At 45.0% G+C, this 16,904-nt stretch overlaps 1 protein-coding gene across 2 annotated transcripts in view; it reads left to right on the top strand.

Moving 5' to 3' along the window:
* DAPK2 (death associated protein kinase 2) overlaps positions 1 to 16,898 on the top strand; it is a 35,077-nt gene extending 18,179 nt beyond the window's left edge. Inside the window, exons 4-11 of one of the 2 annotated variants that reach the window (XM_018081527.2) lie at positions 1,035 to 1,164; positions 2,162 to 2,210; positions 2,877 to 2,903; positions 7,182 to 7,334; positions 8,692 to 8,737; positions 13,549 to 13,638; positions 13,811 to 13,891; positions 14,404 to 16,898. In XM_018081527.2, coding sequence (XP_017937016.1) covers positions 1,035 to 1,164; positions 2,162 to 2,210; positions 2,877 to 2,903; positions 7,182 to 7,334; positions 8,692 to 8,737; positions 13,549 to 13,638; positions 13,811 to 13,891; positions 14,404 to 14,478 — 651 coding nt within the window. In that variant the 3' untranslated portion in view covers positions 14,479 to 16,898. Of the gene's footprint in view, positions 1 to 1,034; positions 1,165 to 2,161; positions 2,211 to 2,876; positions 2,904 to 7,181; positions 7,335 to 8,691; positions 8,738 to 9,636; positions 11,189 to 13,548; positions 13,639 to 13,810; positions 13,892 to 14,403 lie in introns of those variants that run through there. The other variant, XM_018081526.2, reaches the window with a different exon arrangement.
* The last annotated feature ends 6 nt before the right edge of the window (positions 16,899 to 16,904 follow it).

The following is a 16,904-nucleotide window of genomic DNA, read 5'->3' on the forward strand; positions in this document are numbered from 1 at the left end:
ATCATTATCTCCTCACTTGACAGGGCTCCATCAGCTGCAGTGGAGCCACAGTGCCTTATACCACCTAAGGAATCAACCAGTGCCAGAGGTGTGACTGTGACTTTCTGCCATTTCAGTCTCTTCTGGCTGCTTTAAGAACTTTACATCCTGTATCTGTGGTGAACACATGTGCCCTAGATCCATGGAAGAAAAACTGACTTGTTAGCCTGAGGCTAAAACATTCTTGGTCTAAGATTATGATAATAAATTATTCATATGTTCTCTTTCCCAGTGTGGCTCTGACTGAGAATATGTGTTAGCAGGAGCAGTTTCCATGTTGGGATCTGCTGTGGGAAGGCCAGCAGGGAATCAAACTCTCACTCTTGCTCTTGAGCTTATGGTTAAGTTCTGACAAATTAATGCATTAAAGCTCTTCATGAGAGATAAATTGAACCCAGAGTTTACTCTGAAACCTGTGAATTGGGGCCATGGAGGGGAGCAGATAAGGCTGAGAAACTTGGTTCAAGAAAGAAGTTTATGACATTTCCCTTAAATCTGGTAAAAGAGGAAAGTCTGTGGTTGAACACGACACTTTTAATTTCACAGTTCCAGCTCCAGATTTTCCTGCAATGCTGTGAGGAATGCCACATGTTCTTTTAATAGCTTGCTGTCATATGGTCTAGGACCTCTGATCCCAACTCTACCCATTTTCAGCTGGTGAATCCCAGATCTTCCTGGCCTTGTTGCAGCTGTGAATTGTCTCATAGAGAAGATCATTTTCTCCTTCCCTAAATAGGTTCAGATGTGACTAGAATCCCTCAGGAAGCATTTAATAAAGCTTCTCCCAGTGGCTTGCAGTACAGTATAGAGTCAACTGGGCAGATGTTATGAAATATAAAAACCCTTCATCAAAACCACTGTAAATGGTTAGGTACAGGTATGTGTTTCTTGTTCTACAGTGTTGTGTTTGCAAAGGGAAAAAAAGGCACTTGAAAACTCTGTTACTTTCCAAGATGTTAATATTTTAATAACGTAGATCCATCTTTTATTTTTAGCCTGAAAACATTATGCTTCTAGACAAGAATATCCCTATTCCACACATCAAACTCATTGACTTTGGCCTGGCTCACAAAATCGAAGATGGAGTTGAGTTTAAAAACATTTTTGGAACTCCAGAATTTGTAGGTGAGTGACATGTTCCTTTGTCTTGTATTACAGGTTCCATGAGGAAGTTGAGACATCTCATTTCTATCAAGGTGACTTAAATCTAGAGGTTTGCTTTATTTTTCTGGGATAGGTGAGAGGTGCTTTCTATAAACTGGATGTGCTACTCCTGTGAGAGTAAACTGCTGCCAGATAAATGCTTAGAGATGTAAATTCAGGATTGAGATTGTGAAACTCTGCAAATACAAATTATAATTTCTTCCCTTGTTGCCTGGAGTAAGTAGATCTCCCTGTGTTGTGGTGTGTGAGTACACAGTGACATGGGTACTTCTAGATTAAAATGCCTCACACCGTTCACCTGTTGAGCACAAACCCCTCAACTCCTTCACATTTTACCACCTGATTCTCTTCTTGTTCCTCACTGATCACAGTTATTATCTGTCTCACTTGGATTTTGGGTTAATCCTACTTCTTTCTCATAGTTTCAATTAGAGGCTTTGGGGTTGGTCTGGGGAGTGAGGAGAGAATTGTAATTAATGTTCCAGTTAAACACAACTGTTGCAGATCCCTTTTTTCATCTTATTTACCCCTTGCTCTTTTCTCCTGCTTGCAATCTTGTGTGGGGATGTTTTCCAATGAGGAAATGTTTCCTATAAAACAGAGTTTGACATGGATAGCAATGTAGTCGGGCAAGTCATTTCAAACTCTTGCTCAAGAGCTCTTTCTGACTGGCCTTTACAAACTTCCTATAATGGCTCCAGTTAAACACAAAACAAAAGCTCCAATTCTTGGGGGCAACAATGTTCTTGGGAGGTGACATAATTTGTTATTTTTTGTAATTTGCACTGTAATTAGTGTATAATATCTGCTTTGCCCTTACTGTTGAGTTGCACTAAGCTTTAAGTTACCCTACATAATCTCCCCCCCTTTCTTCCTCTTGGTAATTCTTGTCCTGCTACTCCAGCCTGGTAAAAACACGTTATTTCATTGCTGATGTTTAATTAAATGTTTCTTACAGCTCCAGAAATCGTAAACTACGAACCACTTGGATTAGCTGCAGACATGTGGTAAGTTTTTTAGAATGTTAGTAATTTTTTTTCCAGGTTGCTCTACAATTGCTTTTTCCTATTTGGCTCTGAGTAGAATCCATTGCACTGCCACGAAGTAAAACAAAAAACTTAAATACAGCTAATTACTCTGTGTTCTGTCATGTCATTTTTATGCATCCTTTTAAATCAAAAGATAAATATTTAATTTCTGTGAAATTACAATGAAAAGCTTGAGTGCTGGCAGTTGCAGAGTTAAGTGTTTGCCACTGTCCACTGCAGAGCAGCACTCTTAGAAGAAAACAGTGCAAGCAGTGACTGCTTTTGATAGCTTTATTTCTAAGAGCACTTGGTGCAGAGGAGACCTGTGCACTAATCTCATCTGCTGAGAAGGCAGGCAAATGAGGTCACCCCAAATAAAACATCCTTTGCCTTTCTGATGTGTGCTGTAGTACCCACTAGAGCAGAAATACGTGGAGACTCCAGATACCCACATTACTTACTCTTACATGTAAAATTAATTCTTTCCCTGGAACACTGTCCTTTAAAAGAGATGTCAGCAGTTACCTAAGGCCACAGTGGCTCTCCTGCCTCTATTGCAGCTGCTAATTCACTTTTTCATATTCTGTACATTAGGAAGAACACAGGTCATGTATAACCCTTGCCATTGATCTCTTTGTTTTTTAGGAGCATAGGAGTCATCACCTACATCCTGTGAGTACAACAGCTTCGCCCCAGTGCAAGTGTTCCTGCAGCTCTCTTGCATTAGTACAGGACAGCTCTGCCTGCAGTCACCTGAGGACAGACCTGCACACAGGGGGTGGGCAGTGCTTTGTCTCACAGTGTTGCCCTGCAGCCTTTTCAAGCTGGAAATAAGGGCTAAAAGTAGGGGGGCACTCTGAGCAAACTGAGAGCAAATGGCCCCTGACACCACTGGGCACTTCTGCTTCCCGTGGGACCTCATCAGCTCCAAATGGCAGGGAGTGGAAAAGCCAAGCATATCCATTGCTGGTGGAATGACTGAGCTACCAGCATGTGGAGAGCATAGAAAGGGTAACAGCACCCCTTCCAAGGTGTGTCATTTCGGGTGGCAACAGGGAGGATTCAGTTTGCTTGTCAAGGCAGCAGAAGTCTAGATTATTATGCATAAATCTGGTCACCCATGTTCAATTTAAGCTGGAAAAGGAGCAGAAAAGTTGACCCTGGGAACTGAGAATTCAACTTACAGGGCAAAAAAAAGGGTTTGTTAAAGCTGGTAAAGCAAAGGCTGTTTGGGGATAGCATTATAGTTAAAAAGCACAGGGGGAAAAGTAGATCACAATGCTTTTTAGGCACAGATACTCTTTAGAAGAAAAGTGTGTCAACTGGTGATGAATAAATAAAAGGAGGAAATTCTGACAAGCTCAGGCTCTCAAAGAAGTGAGTTTGTGTGGGCATCTGGGGACAAGCAGGGAAGAGTTTTAAGATGGAGCTTAACAATTTGGGGAACTGCTTGTGTGACAGTGGGTGTGACTGAGGGACAGCACTCCTTGCTTTTCCTCTGGTTTGTTATGGGAATTGCAGAAGTGAGCAGTGGTCCTTGGACTAACTGCTTCCACTGAAATCAAGCTCCTGTGACTCCTGGGGAGCAGCACATGGTGGATATTCTATGCTGGGAAATGTCTCACCCTGGGCTCAGCTGTTCCCTGTGATACTCAGAGGACTGACCTGCTGCCAAGCTTAAAAAAGGGGGACTCTGGCATTGGGTGGATTTGCAGTGCACAGCTCGGGGCTCAGGACAAGTTTGGAGGCCTGAAGGGGAGGGATTGTCTTTTCAGTGTGGAAAATAAATGTAGTGGAATTAAATCCACTCTTCAGCTATACCAAAGGCTTAGACCTTGAAAGCTGTAAGAGGTATGGGCTGAGAAACCTGATTCAGTGCAACAAATTCCTTCTGTCCTGCAGTGCACAAAAAGAGAGGGATGCTGGCTGAGCCCAAGCTCAGGGAAAGGGGTTTGAAATGTTATCCAGATCCTTGTTTTTTATGAGCATTCTGGTCTCCAGTGACACACCTGTACTTGCCAGGGCATTAAACTGTGTAAATTCTATTTATGGGTGTCCATATATGATGAGAGGAGAACTTAGGAGTTGAGGATAAGCAGGTGGGAATGCTTGGCATGCCATGAATGATGCACAGAGCCAGCTGCTCTGGGGGTCCTTCAGTGGCATTGAGGGCTCTGTGCTGGGGCAGAGTTACAGGGAGAGTTTCTGTGCTGCACCCAGGGGAGGAGATGTTTTACCTGCTTGACTGGTTGTCATGGCCGTGGGGATTAAGGTAGAAAAATGTCTCCCTGCAAATGATCAGCAATAAAGAACATGCTTTGTGTCATGGGAGGGGGCAGCTTGCACCATAAACTGTGGACTAGGAATTTGCTTGCCTTCAACTATGTGACTGAACCTGGGGGTTCTGATTGACAGGAAGCTGAACATGAGCCCAGGTGTGCCCAGACGGGCAAGAAGGCCAATGGATCCTGGCATGGATCAGGAACAGTGTGGCAGCAGGAGCAGGGAAGGGGTTCTGCCCCTGTGCTGAGCGCTGGTGAGGCCACCCCTGGAGTGCTGTGTCCAGTTCTGGGCCCTCATCTCAGGAAGGACATGGAGGGGCTGGAGCAGGTCCAGAGAAGGGAACAGAGCTGGGGAAGGGTCTGGAGCACAAGTGCTGTGAGGAGAGGCTGAGGGAGCTGGGGCTGTTCAGCCTGGAGAAGAGGAGGCTCAGGGGAGACCTCCTCACTCTCTACAACTCCCTGACAGGAGGTTGTAGCTGGGTGGGGTTGGGCTCTGCTCCCAGGAACCAGCAGTAGGACAAGAGGGCACAGCCTTGAGCTCTGCCAGGGGATGTTTAGGTTGGACATTAGGAACAAGTTTTTTACCAAGAGAGTGATTGTGCATTGGAATGGGCTGCCAAGGAGGTGGAGTCACCGTCCCTGAAGATGTTTAAGAAGAGCTTGGATGTGGCATCAGTGCCATGATCTGGGTGACAAGGTGGTGTTGGGTCAAAGGTTGGACTCAATGATCTCAGAGGTCTTTTCCAACCTGATTGATTCTGTGATTCTGTAACTACTGTTGCCTGTTAATTTGAAAGCCTTTTGTTCTGAATTGTTCTGAATAAGCAGGGTGTGTTTGTGATCCTGCTGTAGCAAACGTGGCAGCAATCAAATGGGTGCCATCATCAGGTGTAGAGACCAAAATGCAGACAAGCCCTCAGTTCAGTAACCAGTGGAGTGATTCACTGGGCTTTAGTGCTGAGGTCTGTCTGCTGTTACATGTTTACAGGCTGTGAGTCAGGATATGACAAAAGTCATTTGCATTAGATATTAGAATTTGGGAATGCTCTGATTTTAGACCTCCAAAACTAGGTCCCAAAGAGAAAAAAAAATCAGAGTAGAGAGAGCACTGCTGGTTTGGGCTTCCAGCAAGAGGCCAGAAGGTGGAATTACAGCTACTTCACAGCTCAGTTTGGGGAGAGGGCAAAGAAACCAAGGCTCTAGACCAGCTTTCCAAGCTTTAGTTTTGGAACAATGCCTGTGGTCTGTGGTGAGGTGCCTGCTTGTAGCCTTCTTTGTGGGCAGCAGAAGTGGAACAAAAGCCTAAGAGGGAGTATGTAAAACCTGTTAAGAAATGAGAGTGACTGTGGTTAATGGCAGGAAAGTCACTTCATCAGAGACAGCTGGAGCACCTCACTCGTGCTGCCTTGCTGTGGCAGATGCTTTGGTGTCATTGTGCAATTGTAGAGAGAGAGAAAGCAGTTTATGCACTCAAATGTTTTATTCTATGGGGAAAACCACATGTGGTAGCTGGGGATTGGCCTAAAAGGCCAGGTGGTGCCATCCAACTTTCTGCTTGCCCCCCAAAATTCCCAGCCAACATGGTAGTGGCAATGCAGAGTAAAAGGTCTATTGAGCAGGATCATGTAAACAAGTGGTTTAGTACTCAAAAGTTCAATTTAGAGTTTGCTGCAGTCCTCTTTTGAGCCTGCTGCATCCTGAAACTGTGCTGTCAAAGCTGGACATAATAGATAAGCACAATAATAGCCCAGAAGATGATAAAAAAGGGATGAGATCAAATTCCTTGGTATAAATAACATTTCCTGTAAACCAGAGTTTTGCAAGTCATCATCCCTGTGTATTGGGGAGGGAGGAACCTGGAGGAGAGGCAGGGCAGGAGGAGTCTGCAGTGACTCTGCTCTGACACTCAGCTTTCATGGAGCAATGGTAAATAGAGTCATCAAAGATGAAGATCAACTCTGTCAGCTCATGGATAGTCCAAGCAGGAGGAAAGCTTTCTTTCCAGTAAGGACTGCTAAATGGCATTTTATTATGATGCTGTCTCCATTATATCCTTGCAGCTGGAGCAGGGTGCTGACAGAATGAACATTTGTGTTGTTCAGAAACTGTTGGATTTTATTGCAGCCAAAGTCCATTTGTCTGTGGATTCCTTTCACTGAGCAGCATGGCCCTAGCTCTCCAGTGGAGCTGGGCCTAGGCAAGGCTTCTGATCACACATTGTGTTTTGGAGCCAGCTGAGAGAGGTCTCTTGGCTGAACCTGGTGTGCAGGGAACTTGTGGGCAGCACAAGTAGGGGCAGGGCTTTTCCTACCTGAAGAAAATCTACAGAAACACTACTTTATCTGAAGGTGATAGAAGCTTCAGTCTCAGGGATAGAAACTGTCCTCAACTGAAGCCTCTTGTAGTTTTGTTAGCAATGACTTCAATGAGGCACTTAGGAGAGGGGAATGTGTGCATTCCTGTCTGGGTGCACCCATTAGTGCTGCACTAGAGACTTCCAGGGTGAGTCTGGCTCATCACCACAGATGTGGTGGGCCAAAGCTGGCCCTGTTGTTTCCCACACCAGAGCCACAAATGTCCTCAGAGTATATTACACAGTCACTGTCACTTCACCGGGGGTCTTGCTCTGTTTATTTTTCCAACTGATTCTTCCTTGTGGCTTATCCAGGCTTAGTGGTGCATCACCCTTCCTTGGAGAAACTAAACAAGAAACACTTGCCAACATCACAGCTGTGAATTACGATTTTGATGAAGAGTTTTTCAGCAATACCAGTGACCTGGCCAAAGATTTTATTCAGAAACTTCTGGTGAAAGATACACGGTAAGGAAAAGATCCAGAAAGATCCGTTTGTCTCTCAAGGTAAACCTGGTGAAACGTAGCCCGATGAGGTGTGTGCAAAGCTTTCCTTGCAGTTGCACTGCCATTCCAGAGCAAGGCAGGGGATGCTGCCCCTAGTTAATCACTGCCCCAGAAGCTCTAAGGAACCAAATCTCCTCAGTTAAATTTCATGTTCAGGACTGAATTCTCACCTGAGCCAAGCTGGTACAACAGGGTGTGGCTGAAGGGCTGAAAATGGTGTGCAGAACCTCGAGTTCAGGGTAACTCCCACTCCACTGTTTCAGTCTATTATGAACTACTTACAAGGAGGTGATACCATCCCAGAATATGCCCCCAGTGGTGCCATGCCAGAAAAATCTTTACATGTGCTGATATGGAATTGCTGTAAGTCTCTCTGCAGTCACCCAGAGTTTGTGTGACAGCTCTGCAGATCTTTATTCCCAGTTCAGAGGAACCACAGACTTCCTGCTTTTAACAAAGCTCATGCAGGAGTAGCATCTCCTTCCCTGTAACTTTGTCCTGGAGGGAAGTCAGACCATTGTGGTTCTTTCTAGTGGCTTCAGTGGGGGAGGCAATAGGTATGAGAGAGCTGTTGGTCAAGATTTCTGCAGATCATCAGACCTCAGAGTGGGGAGAGCTAGCTGGGGTTTGAGAGGTTTGGACAGGTCCTGCAGCCTCGTTTTAGGAAAGGAGAAGTCAGTGATGATACTTGTCCCACATCTCTGTGCAACACTGTGTTTCGCTCTTTGATTCTCAGTGCTCTTAATGTGCTGTTCACCAAACTGCCACAATGCAGGAGGAAGTTAGAATTGATCAAGTTTGATTAGGTTTAAGTATTGCTCTCAGAAATGTTGCTTTCAGGAAACAACAGCTCCTGCAGTGCTGTAATCTGTTCCAAAGGACAGCAGTGCTGTAATCTGTTCCAAAGGACAGCAGTGCTGTAATCTGTTCCAAAGGACAGCTTTGATACAATTACTGCTGTATCAAAGACACACTCGTATCAAAGGTGTGCAGCAAGAACTTATTCTAAGCATGTCAGATGAACAAAACAGATATTGTGTTACTTTGTATGGAAGGGTGCACAAAAATACAGGTAGGTTTTGATGAAGAATTAAAATTGTGTGGAGTGAGGCCAGTTACCCACTGCAGTTCAGAACAGTAACTAAACTACACAGAAGCAGCAGGCTCAGGGAGTAACAACCCTGACATTTGAGAGTTGGTCCTGGTATTATCCTGATAAATAATTCATAGGAAACCTGGGAGAAGGGTGGGTCAATGGACTCGTGTACCAGGAATTTCTCATTCAAGTCTGTGGGGGTTTTGTGTTGATGTTTTTTAGGAAGAGGCTTACGATTCAGGAAGCTCTGTCTCATCCCTGGATAACGGTAAGACTGCATAAACAAACATCCTGGTTTTTGCTATGAGCAAAGCAGGGATCATATTCTCACTCTTAGTGGTGTGTTACATGGAAAACTGCCCCCTAAGTGCTTAGTGATCCTGGGTGTTTCAGAGATCTACTGGGAACAAATTGGCTGGGTCTGACTAAATCCCTGGATTTCTGCAAATGCCTTCTTTTATCAGCATAACTTTCAAAAAGAGGGTGACCAAGCTCTGATCTTTATTGCACATTACAGCCTCCCAGATTGGACTGGGCTTTGCATTTTTCCATCCTTCTCTATTTGCATGGACACATGTGTTGGTTTCAGTGCTTTCTTGAACTGAGAGTTGACTGCTAGTCAGTGTGGAAAATGGATTTCTCTCAAGAGATAACTGCTGTGTACCACGTGTGCTGATTTGCTTACATTTTGTGTGTCCATACGTATTTTTCATCATAAACATTGCCTGCTTGTGTGGATAAGTCTCTTATTGAAAATACATTTAGCTAATCTCAGCATGACTAATGAGGATTTTTGAAGTTCAGTTTTTGCTTTGCGTTGCACAAAACGTTAATTGGAGTTTTTCAGGGTTGTTGTTTTTCCTCTCACAAGTATCCACAGCTTGAGACTATTAACTGCTAAAAATTAACATGAAAATAAGTTGCAGCTGCATTATTTGCTCTTATCACACTGGAATGAATGCACATCACTTGTCACATTTGTTTTTGGGCTCGTGTGTTTGGTGTCTTTTTTCTTTTACTCATATGCATGAAGGCAAGCCTGTGTGAGCAGAGGATCTCCCAACATTGTGGAAGTCCAGGCTGCATCCTCTGTGTGCAGATTTTGAGTGCCTGCCCTGTCTTGTGAACGCTCAGTAACACTGGTTCCTCTGTCCGGTGACTCGCCAGCTGAAAGAAGAAACCAAAGTGCAGGAGCCCAAGAAGGTTGGGAGCAGCCAGCTGAAGACGAAGCGGCTGAGGGAGTACACCATCAAGTGCCACTCGAGCATGCCCCCCAACAACACCTACATCAACTTCGAGCGCTTCGCCCGCGTCGTCGAGGACATTTCGCGCACGGAGCGCGGCTGCGGCACCTTGGCCGCGTCCCGGGACTCCCTGCAGGAGGACGTCGACGCTCTGCTGTCCATCTACAATGAGAAGGAGGCCTGGTACAAAGAGGAGAGCGAGAGCGTGCGGCACAAGCTGTCCCAGCTGAAGTACGAGTGCCGCAAGATCGAGTCCCTGAGGAGGCATTTGCAGGAGGACATCAAGGCCGTGGACACCAGTCTGGCAGGCGTGGCTGGGAAATACACTGGTCTGCAGGGCCAGTATGAATCCCTCAGGCAGGAACTCTCTGAGGAGCTCAAGTGGATACAGGATTTAATGAGCAGTTTTCAGCTGGAAAATGAAGTCTGTGCGAACAGAAACTTCGACTCTGTTTTCAGCAAAGATGTTAACGAATCACTGATGGAGCTGCTGAACAGATCTCGCTGTGAGGAATTCCTTGCAGGGTTGAATCTTGGTGTAGCAGAATCCCATCAGTGATGCTGAGATCAGGCTAGGGGCAGGGTTTGCTGCCTCCTTCCAGTACACCAGTTTGAAAAGGTCCCAATGTACAGATTCTCCCCAAAAACATCACCTAGAATTAAAGTAGAAGTTCTGAGGTATTGCACAAGGTGCTGACCAAAGCCATAATCTCCCAGTGCTTTGTAGTGTTGAAGGGTTTTTTTCTGTGTGTTTTTTTTTTTTTTTTAGAGTGTCTGAACTTGCAGGAACAAGGTTCTCACAGTGGTATGGACATATCTAAACCTACAGCCTTTTGTATTGCCTATATCATAGTGCATTGTGTATTACAGTTCCTGAAGGTACTAAGTTATCAACTTGGAATAAAGAATAAGTCAGCCTGTACTTACTAGAAGCTGGGTGCCTGGAAACTAATGCAAATCTCATTATAGTACCTTTGGTTGGCTGAAGGAAACAGTGCAGGGAGTCCTACAGACCACATGAGAGAAGTATTTGCAAAGGTTAATAACTCTGTCCTGTAAAACAAAGTAAACGGTGTAGTAATTTAACATTTACTGTGGAAATTCTCTATGAAATTGCTGCCAATGAAGAAAAGGATTATTTTAAAGCCAGTTGTGCAGGGTGAAGTCTTTTACCATCAGAGGTGTTACCTGAATTTTAAACTAAAGGATTCAGTTTTCTGTCCTATACCAAAGAAATCCTATTCCAAAGACACCAATGGGAACTTGTAATGATCAAATAACTGCAATTTTACAGTTCAAATGTTAATATGTGACTGAGAAGTGATATCATAGTCCTCTAGTTTGTTTTCTACAGTGAAGAAGATGACAAACTACAACTAACTTAATCTGTGGTGTGGGAACGTGAGACTAGTGCTCTTGCTGTAAAGATTTTTTTTGCCTTAAGTTTTAGAAAGTAAAAGAAAAGTTGACCCAAACTTGAATCCTGCCCTGCTGTCTTGTGTTCAAAGAAGCCATGTGGTCATACTGTATCAACCTGCACAGGTGTTCCATCTCATTTTTGAACACAGTAAATAGTTATTTAAGCAGGGTGCCATTGTTCCCTGCAGGTTAGTTAGAGACTGAAGATGTCAGGCTGCTGTGTGCTGTGGGCATTTGCTGCAAGGTGACTTTGTGAAGCTGCAAGAATCAGTGAGATAGTAGCTGATGTCCATCTAGAGTGGATCTTATATATATAAAGTATGTCTTTCACTGCCCCTCCTCCCTTCTCCTTTTGCAGAGGAGTTAATGACCTAAATAAATGGAATTGTTGTTGTTCCTAACATGATTAAGAAGAGTGTTTCCTACTTTGTGAGGACATGGCAGCAGGGGGGCCACTGTACTCTGCAGAAATTGGAGGAGAGTATGCTTTTATCTTTTTATCTCAAAGATGTGCAGAGGCTGGTGGGAATTCAGGGCTCTGAAAGCAGTTGTTCAGCTGGGGGACTGTTGCTCCTGTCACTGTGCTGGGAGGAGGATGGAGACTGGATGTGCTCCCTGTGGCCTCCTTCTTGGCACGAGATGTGAAATTCTCAAAAGCTTCCAAGTCCCATGGGTAGCCAGGAGATGACCCTGGCAAGCTGGTGTTGGTGGCTGGGGAGAACTGGGCTCTGTTGTGACAAACAGCACTGAGAGTTTTGTGTGTGTCCATTTTTTATTGTCTCCAGATGCTTCAGTCGTCACTCCTGCAGGTTCCTTTGGTTGGAAGACCCACTGGATGCTATCCAGGGAAACCAGAACACAGGATTTTTTTACGAGGGGGAGAGTTTTAATTCTTAAAATGTAACTTGAAGCCTAGTGAGAGTTCGTATTTGCAGAAAAGCCTCTCAGGAGCGAGTCTGCCCTCCCTCAGCCATGATCTCAGGTCATTTGTTCACACAGATTTTCTGTATGAACAAATGCACGATGAGAAGGACCATCAAATGAGGCCACTTTGGGTGAGGGTAATGTTGTTGTGACTTGTCCTGGAGGCTGGTTGACACAGTGCTTTTGAGAAGATGTTCTGATGTGAGACAGTGACAAGGTCCCTGCTTTGCAGGGTACATAAATGGAGGGGCATTATCCACAGGCTGGGGTAGAGTGAGCTGTTCAGTCAGCCACGGTTCTGCTGTGGAAAGGGCACTGGGACATTTTTCATGGTGATTGTACAGCTGACATTTAGCCAGTGACATTTTTTCCACTTCAAATCGATTCCTGCCAGCCTGTTGCACCGTGCTAGCCACTTGCAGCACGAGGAAATGGTATTTAGTGCTTCACTGTCCTGATTCTGTTGTGTCAGATGGTGTATCACATCTAAATGTGATGGTTGGCTCCTTGAACTGCTGCTGAGATACTGCACAGCTGCTAAACCTGCAGCAGCTGATGAGAAAAGGGCATTTGTAGTCACAAACATTTTCAATTATGTTGCTGAAAAAGATGTTTAAATTGTCACTGATGTGTCTTCCATTCTCCTTTGGTCCTCTTGCTGCTCCAGGTGCATGGCTTGGCTGCATTCCAGTCCAGTGCAAATATTTCTGTTATCCCCTCCTGCATATGCAGATCAGAACAGCTGGAATGGTTGTCACTCCATGAGCTGAGAAGGGTTCATACCTGGTCTTTCCCTTTTCACTTTTGCCAGATCTGGGTTTGAACCCTTCCTCCCCTCAATCTGTTAGATACAGTTCTCTGGTTTATGCAAATTTTGATGTGCTTTTGAAGTGGAATGTGCTTAATTTTCAGAAGGACTGTGTGTCAAGCTTTGTGGAACATCTGTTCCTTAACACCAGACTGAAATCCCCAAATGCTGGGCACATCTGAATTCTGATAGATATTCTTTTTTCTTCCTGTTTGCCATAGCCAGGTATTGCAATTCTTTCCTTACATATTTACTGCCAGGGTATCAATGTCTTGTGCTCTCATACTCTGGGTGTGGTTAAAGGACAAAGCCAGTGTTTTCAGACAGCATGTATCCCTGTCACCAAAACCAAATGACAGCCAACTTTTTCCCATGTTCCCATAGTGTTGTCACCCAGAGAAAATGCAGGTGGGGCAGGTGTGCACTGAGAATCAGCTTAGCAGCTTTACTAAGTGAAAGCAATCCTTAGCACCCTCTAGTTTTAGGATTTTTTTCTGAGATCAAAGGAGTCCTGTCCAGGCACAAGGTGGACTGGATTGAATTATTTTTCTTCTGCTTTTCCCTGTATGAACCCACAGCCTCCCCAGCCAGCACTCTTCAGCCAGCTCCAGTGCACGTGGGGAATTGTACATATTTTATGCACCAAAGGGAGCCAGACAATTAAATTGCTCTTTTATCTTCCAGCCCATGGACAAGCAACAGGCTTTGGTTCGGAAATCATCTGTTGTTAACATGGAAAACTTCAAAAGGCAATATGCCAGGAGGCGGTGGAAGGTACGGCGGGGAGCCTTTAACCCTCCTCACGTGGGGCCTCCCAAACCTGGTGGGATCAGAGGGCAGGACAGGGCTTGAGTGTAAAATTGCAGCAGGCAGCAGACAATGAGGTGTTTGGATGTGTCTGTGTGGACATGTGTGGTCAAACTGCCCCTCTTCCCTCTCTCCACAGCTTTCCTACCGCATCGTCTCGCTGTGCAACCACTTGTCCCGTTCCCTGGTGAAAAGGGTCCTGATGCAGGAGGAGAGTTTGGTAGGTGCATTTCCTAAAGGGGGAGAGGAGAAGAACCAGCTTTCCTGTGCAGTGGTTTTTGCTGTCCTTACCTGGATGCACAGCCCAACAGGACGGCAGCGGTTTGGAGTGGGAACCCTGATGGGACCGTGGCATCCTCTGTGTGTCTTTAATGGGCTGTGCCTGGTGTTACTGTGACAGGAATGTTGTGCAGGGAGAGCTGGTGACTCCATAAACCTTTGAGGTGCTGCCCACATTTACTGTGTGAAGGAGCAGCAGCTGATGTTCGGATCCCATGGCAGTGACCCTGCTGGCTGAGATACGAGCAGTCCTGGAGGGAACTTGCTGCTGCTCTTGTGCCCAGCTGTGTGTGATGGAGGGTGGGGGACCCCAGAAGTGCCTGTGACCTTCTGGAATGCAGCTGTGAGGGTCCTGTTGGCTCTGCTTTCCTCCACTGATGATATCAGAGCACCATGTGGAGCAGTGTGGTATCTCATTTACGTGCCTGAGACATTGTGGCCTTTCTGTTTCAGAGGGACTGTGAGAGTGACAGTGAGGATCTTTCCCAAAGAGAAGTTCCTCCTCAGAGGAGAAGCAGCATATCCTAATGTGAAGAGAATTCCATGGGCAGGAGACACAGGAGACTTCCATCCCTGCTGAAGCAAGCAGCCCTGAGTCACTGGTGTGATGCTTCTTGCTTCTCAAACAGCACCAACAGCTGGGTGATGGTATTAAATGTCTACTGAGCATCTTGGAAAACTGGGAAGCGAGATTCCCAGGGAAATGCCACAGCACAAGCACCAGTTGGAGTGCTTTGAGTGTTTCAGTGATACTTCAATCTGTTTGTGATGTTGGCTGCACTCAGGGTGTTGGATTTCTACTGATATTCCTTTCCTGCAGAATAATTCCTGTCCTGCACAGTGGTGAAGACTTTGTGCATTATTACTGTTTCAGTCAGGGAAATTGTTAGTGAGTTGTCAGGACATTTTGTAATGCAGTTTTGGTGTTTGTTAATAGCATGGATATGTGATGGCAGATCTCTGCCAGGGTTTGTTAGCTGTGTGCAGGGCTCTGTCACTGCTGTCACTGAGGAGAAAGTCCTGATATCATTGCACATCTTTGATTTTGGCAACAGTTCTGCACTGCAACAAGGACTGTGCTCTGGCTGAGGACTAACACAGCCAGTTGTGAGTACAACTAGTTGGGGCCACTGAGAGGATGACACAGGCCAAGGCAATTTTTGGATGAGAAAGAGAAAAAATGCTGTAGTGATTTACATGCACCCAAATCCAGTGTTTTTACAGGATGATGGCAGGATATTCACCAAAACAGGGCCTTTAAGAACCCCAGGTATTTGAAGAAATAGTCTCTGTTGGACTTTGTTATTGTTGTCAATGTTATTTATTGTCAGCAAATTGGAGATGGGTTAACACCTATTTGTGCAGGTGCTATTTACATGTAACCCAGACAGCAAACATCTGCTTTTTATTCAGGGGGTTGTATCCAAAATTGAGGAAGTGAGCACTTTGATACTGATGTAACATCTTTGCACTGGGAAGTTGCATCATTTTAACTATTATTAGTTTCTAAGCCAGTATTGTTCAATTGGTACCAAAAAATGTGTAATAGAATAGGTTATTTTTTTTCATTGAATGTGTTTGTTGTTAGAAATTCATATTTATTTTGCCATTTAATAAATTAAAAATCAGAAAGCCTATTAGAAACAACTATGGATGGACAAGGAAACTGGTTTTGTTTGGCTTTATGTTGGTCACTTCTAGGCTGAGGTTTTAGAGCAGAAGGTGTGAACTGGTGTTGAAAACTAGTGTCAGGTGGTTTCCAGTTTCTAAGAAAGAAATAAAAACATGCTACTTTTATTTATAACTTGGTATCCCTGCTTAGGTAGTGACTAAAATGCAGTTGATAAGAAAGTATTTCTGTGAAAGGAAGGGAATGTAGGAGAAGCATTGGAGAAGGGAGGCAGAAAGGAGGATTTGATGGAAGAAGCATAAAATGAAGGAGGTGGTGGGAGGAAAAAAAGCAGTGGGGAGGAAGGAGTGTGAGAGGGACACATAGGGAGTGAAGGTGATCCTGGACTGGGAAGGTTGAAGGAAGGGAAAGAGAATGTGGGTGCAGGAATTGTGGAAGCAGGAGAGTGGATGTTTCTGCCAGTATGGCACTGCATTTTGCTACTATTTATTTAATTTCCTTTTATTTCATGTCTTGTGCTGCCACTTAGCCTGTGGCATGTGCCTGCTCAAGGGATAAGGGGCAGTGCATGGGCTTCTCTTCACATTTAAGAGATGTATTTATGAGCTTTCTGTGTAATTCTTGAGGCAGAGCCCTCAAAAAGTGCTGTGTTAAGAGGGAGCAATAACAGGAAAACCTGTTGTTTCAGTGTGTCCTGGTTTCAGCTGGGATAGAGTTGATTTTATTGTTAGTAGCTGGTCTGTGTTTTGGGTTCAGCAGGAGGGTATGTTGATCACACTGATGTTTTAGGGGCTGTTCTGTAGTGTTTCCCCAAGTGAAGGACTTTGCTGTTTCCCAGGCTCTGCCAGTGAGGAGCTGCACAAGAACCTGGGAGTGAGCATGGCCAGGACAGCTGACCTCAATGGTCACATTCCAAAGGGACATTCCAGATCATGGAATGGTGCTCCATGTATGAGCTGGGGGAGCTGGCTGGGGCACAGTCACTGCTCAGGCTGGGCCGGGCGTGAGCAGATGTACTGGCATCACTTGTCTTCCTTGGGTGTTACTGCTCTCTCTTTTCCTTTTCATTATTGTTAATTATTGTTATTATTATTATTATATTTTGCTTTAGCTCAATGATAAAACTGTTCTTATCTCAAAGTAACCCACGAGGTTTAATGCCCAGGACGGGGGCAGTGAGTGAGTGGCTGTGTTGGGGCCTCGTTGCTGGTTGGGGTTAAACCACAACACGGTGTCTGGAGGGCACCTCTCACAAAGAGAACACTACAAATATAAAACCTGTCCAGCAAATTTTGCCTCCTGCTTTCCCTGGGATGTGGAAAAT

The sequence above is a fragment of the Manacus vitellinus genome, unplaced genomic scaffold (assembly GCF_001715985.3).
Source record: "Manacus vitellinus isolate BGI_N305 unplaced genomic scaffold, ASM171598v3 scaffold_53_pilon, whole genome shotgun sequence".
NCBI classification, from domain to species: Eukaryota; Metazoa; Chordata; class Aves; order Passeriformes; family Pipridae; genus Manacus; species Manacus vitellinus.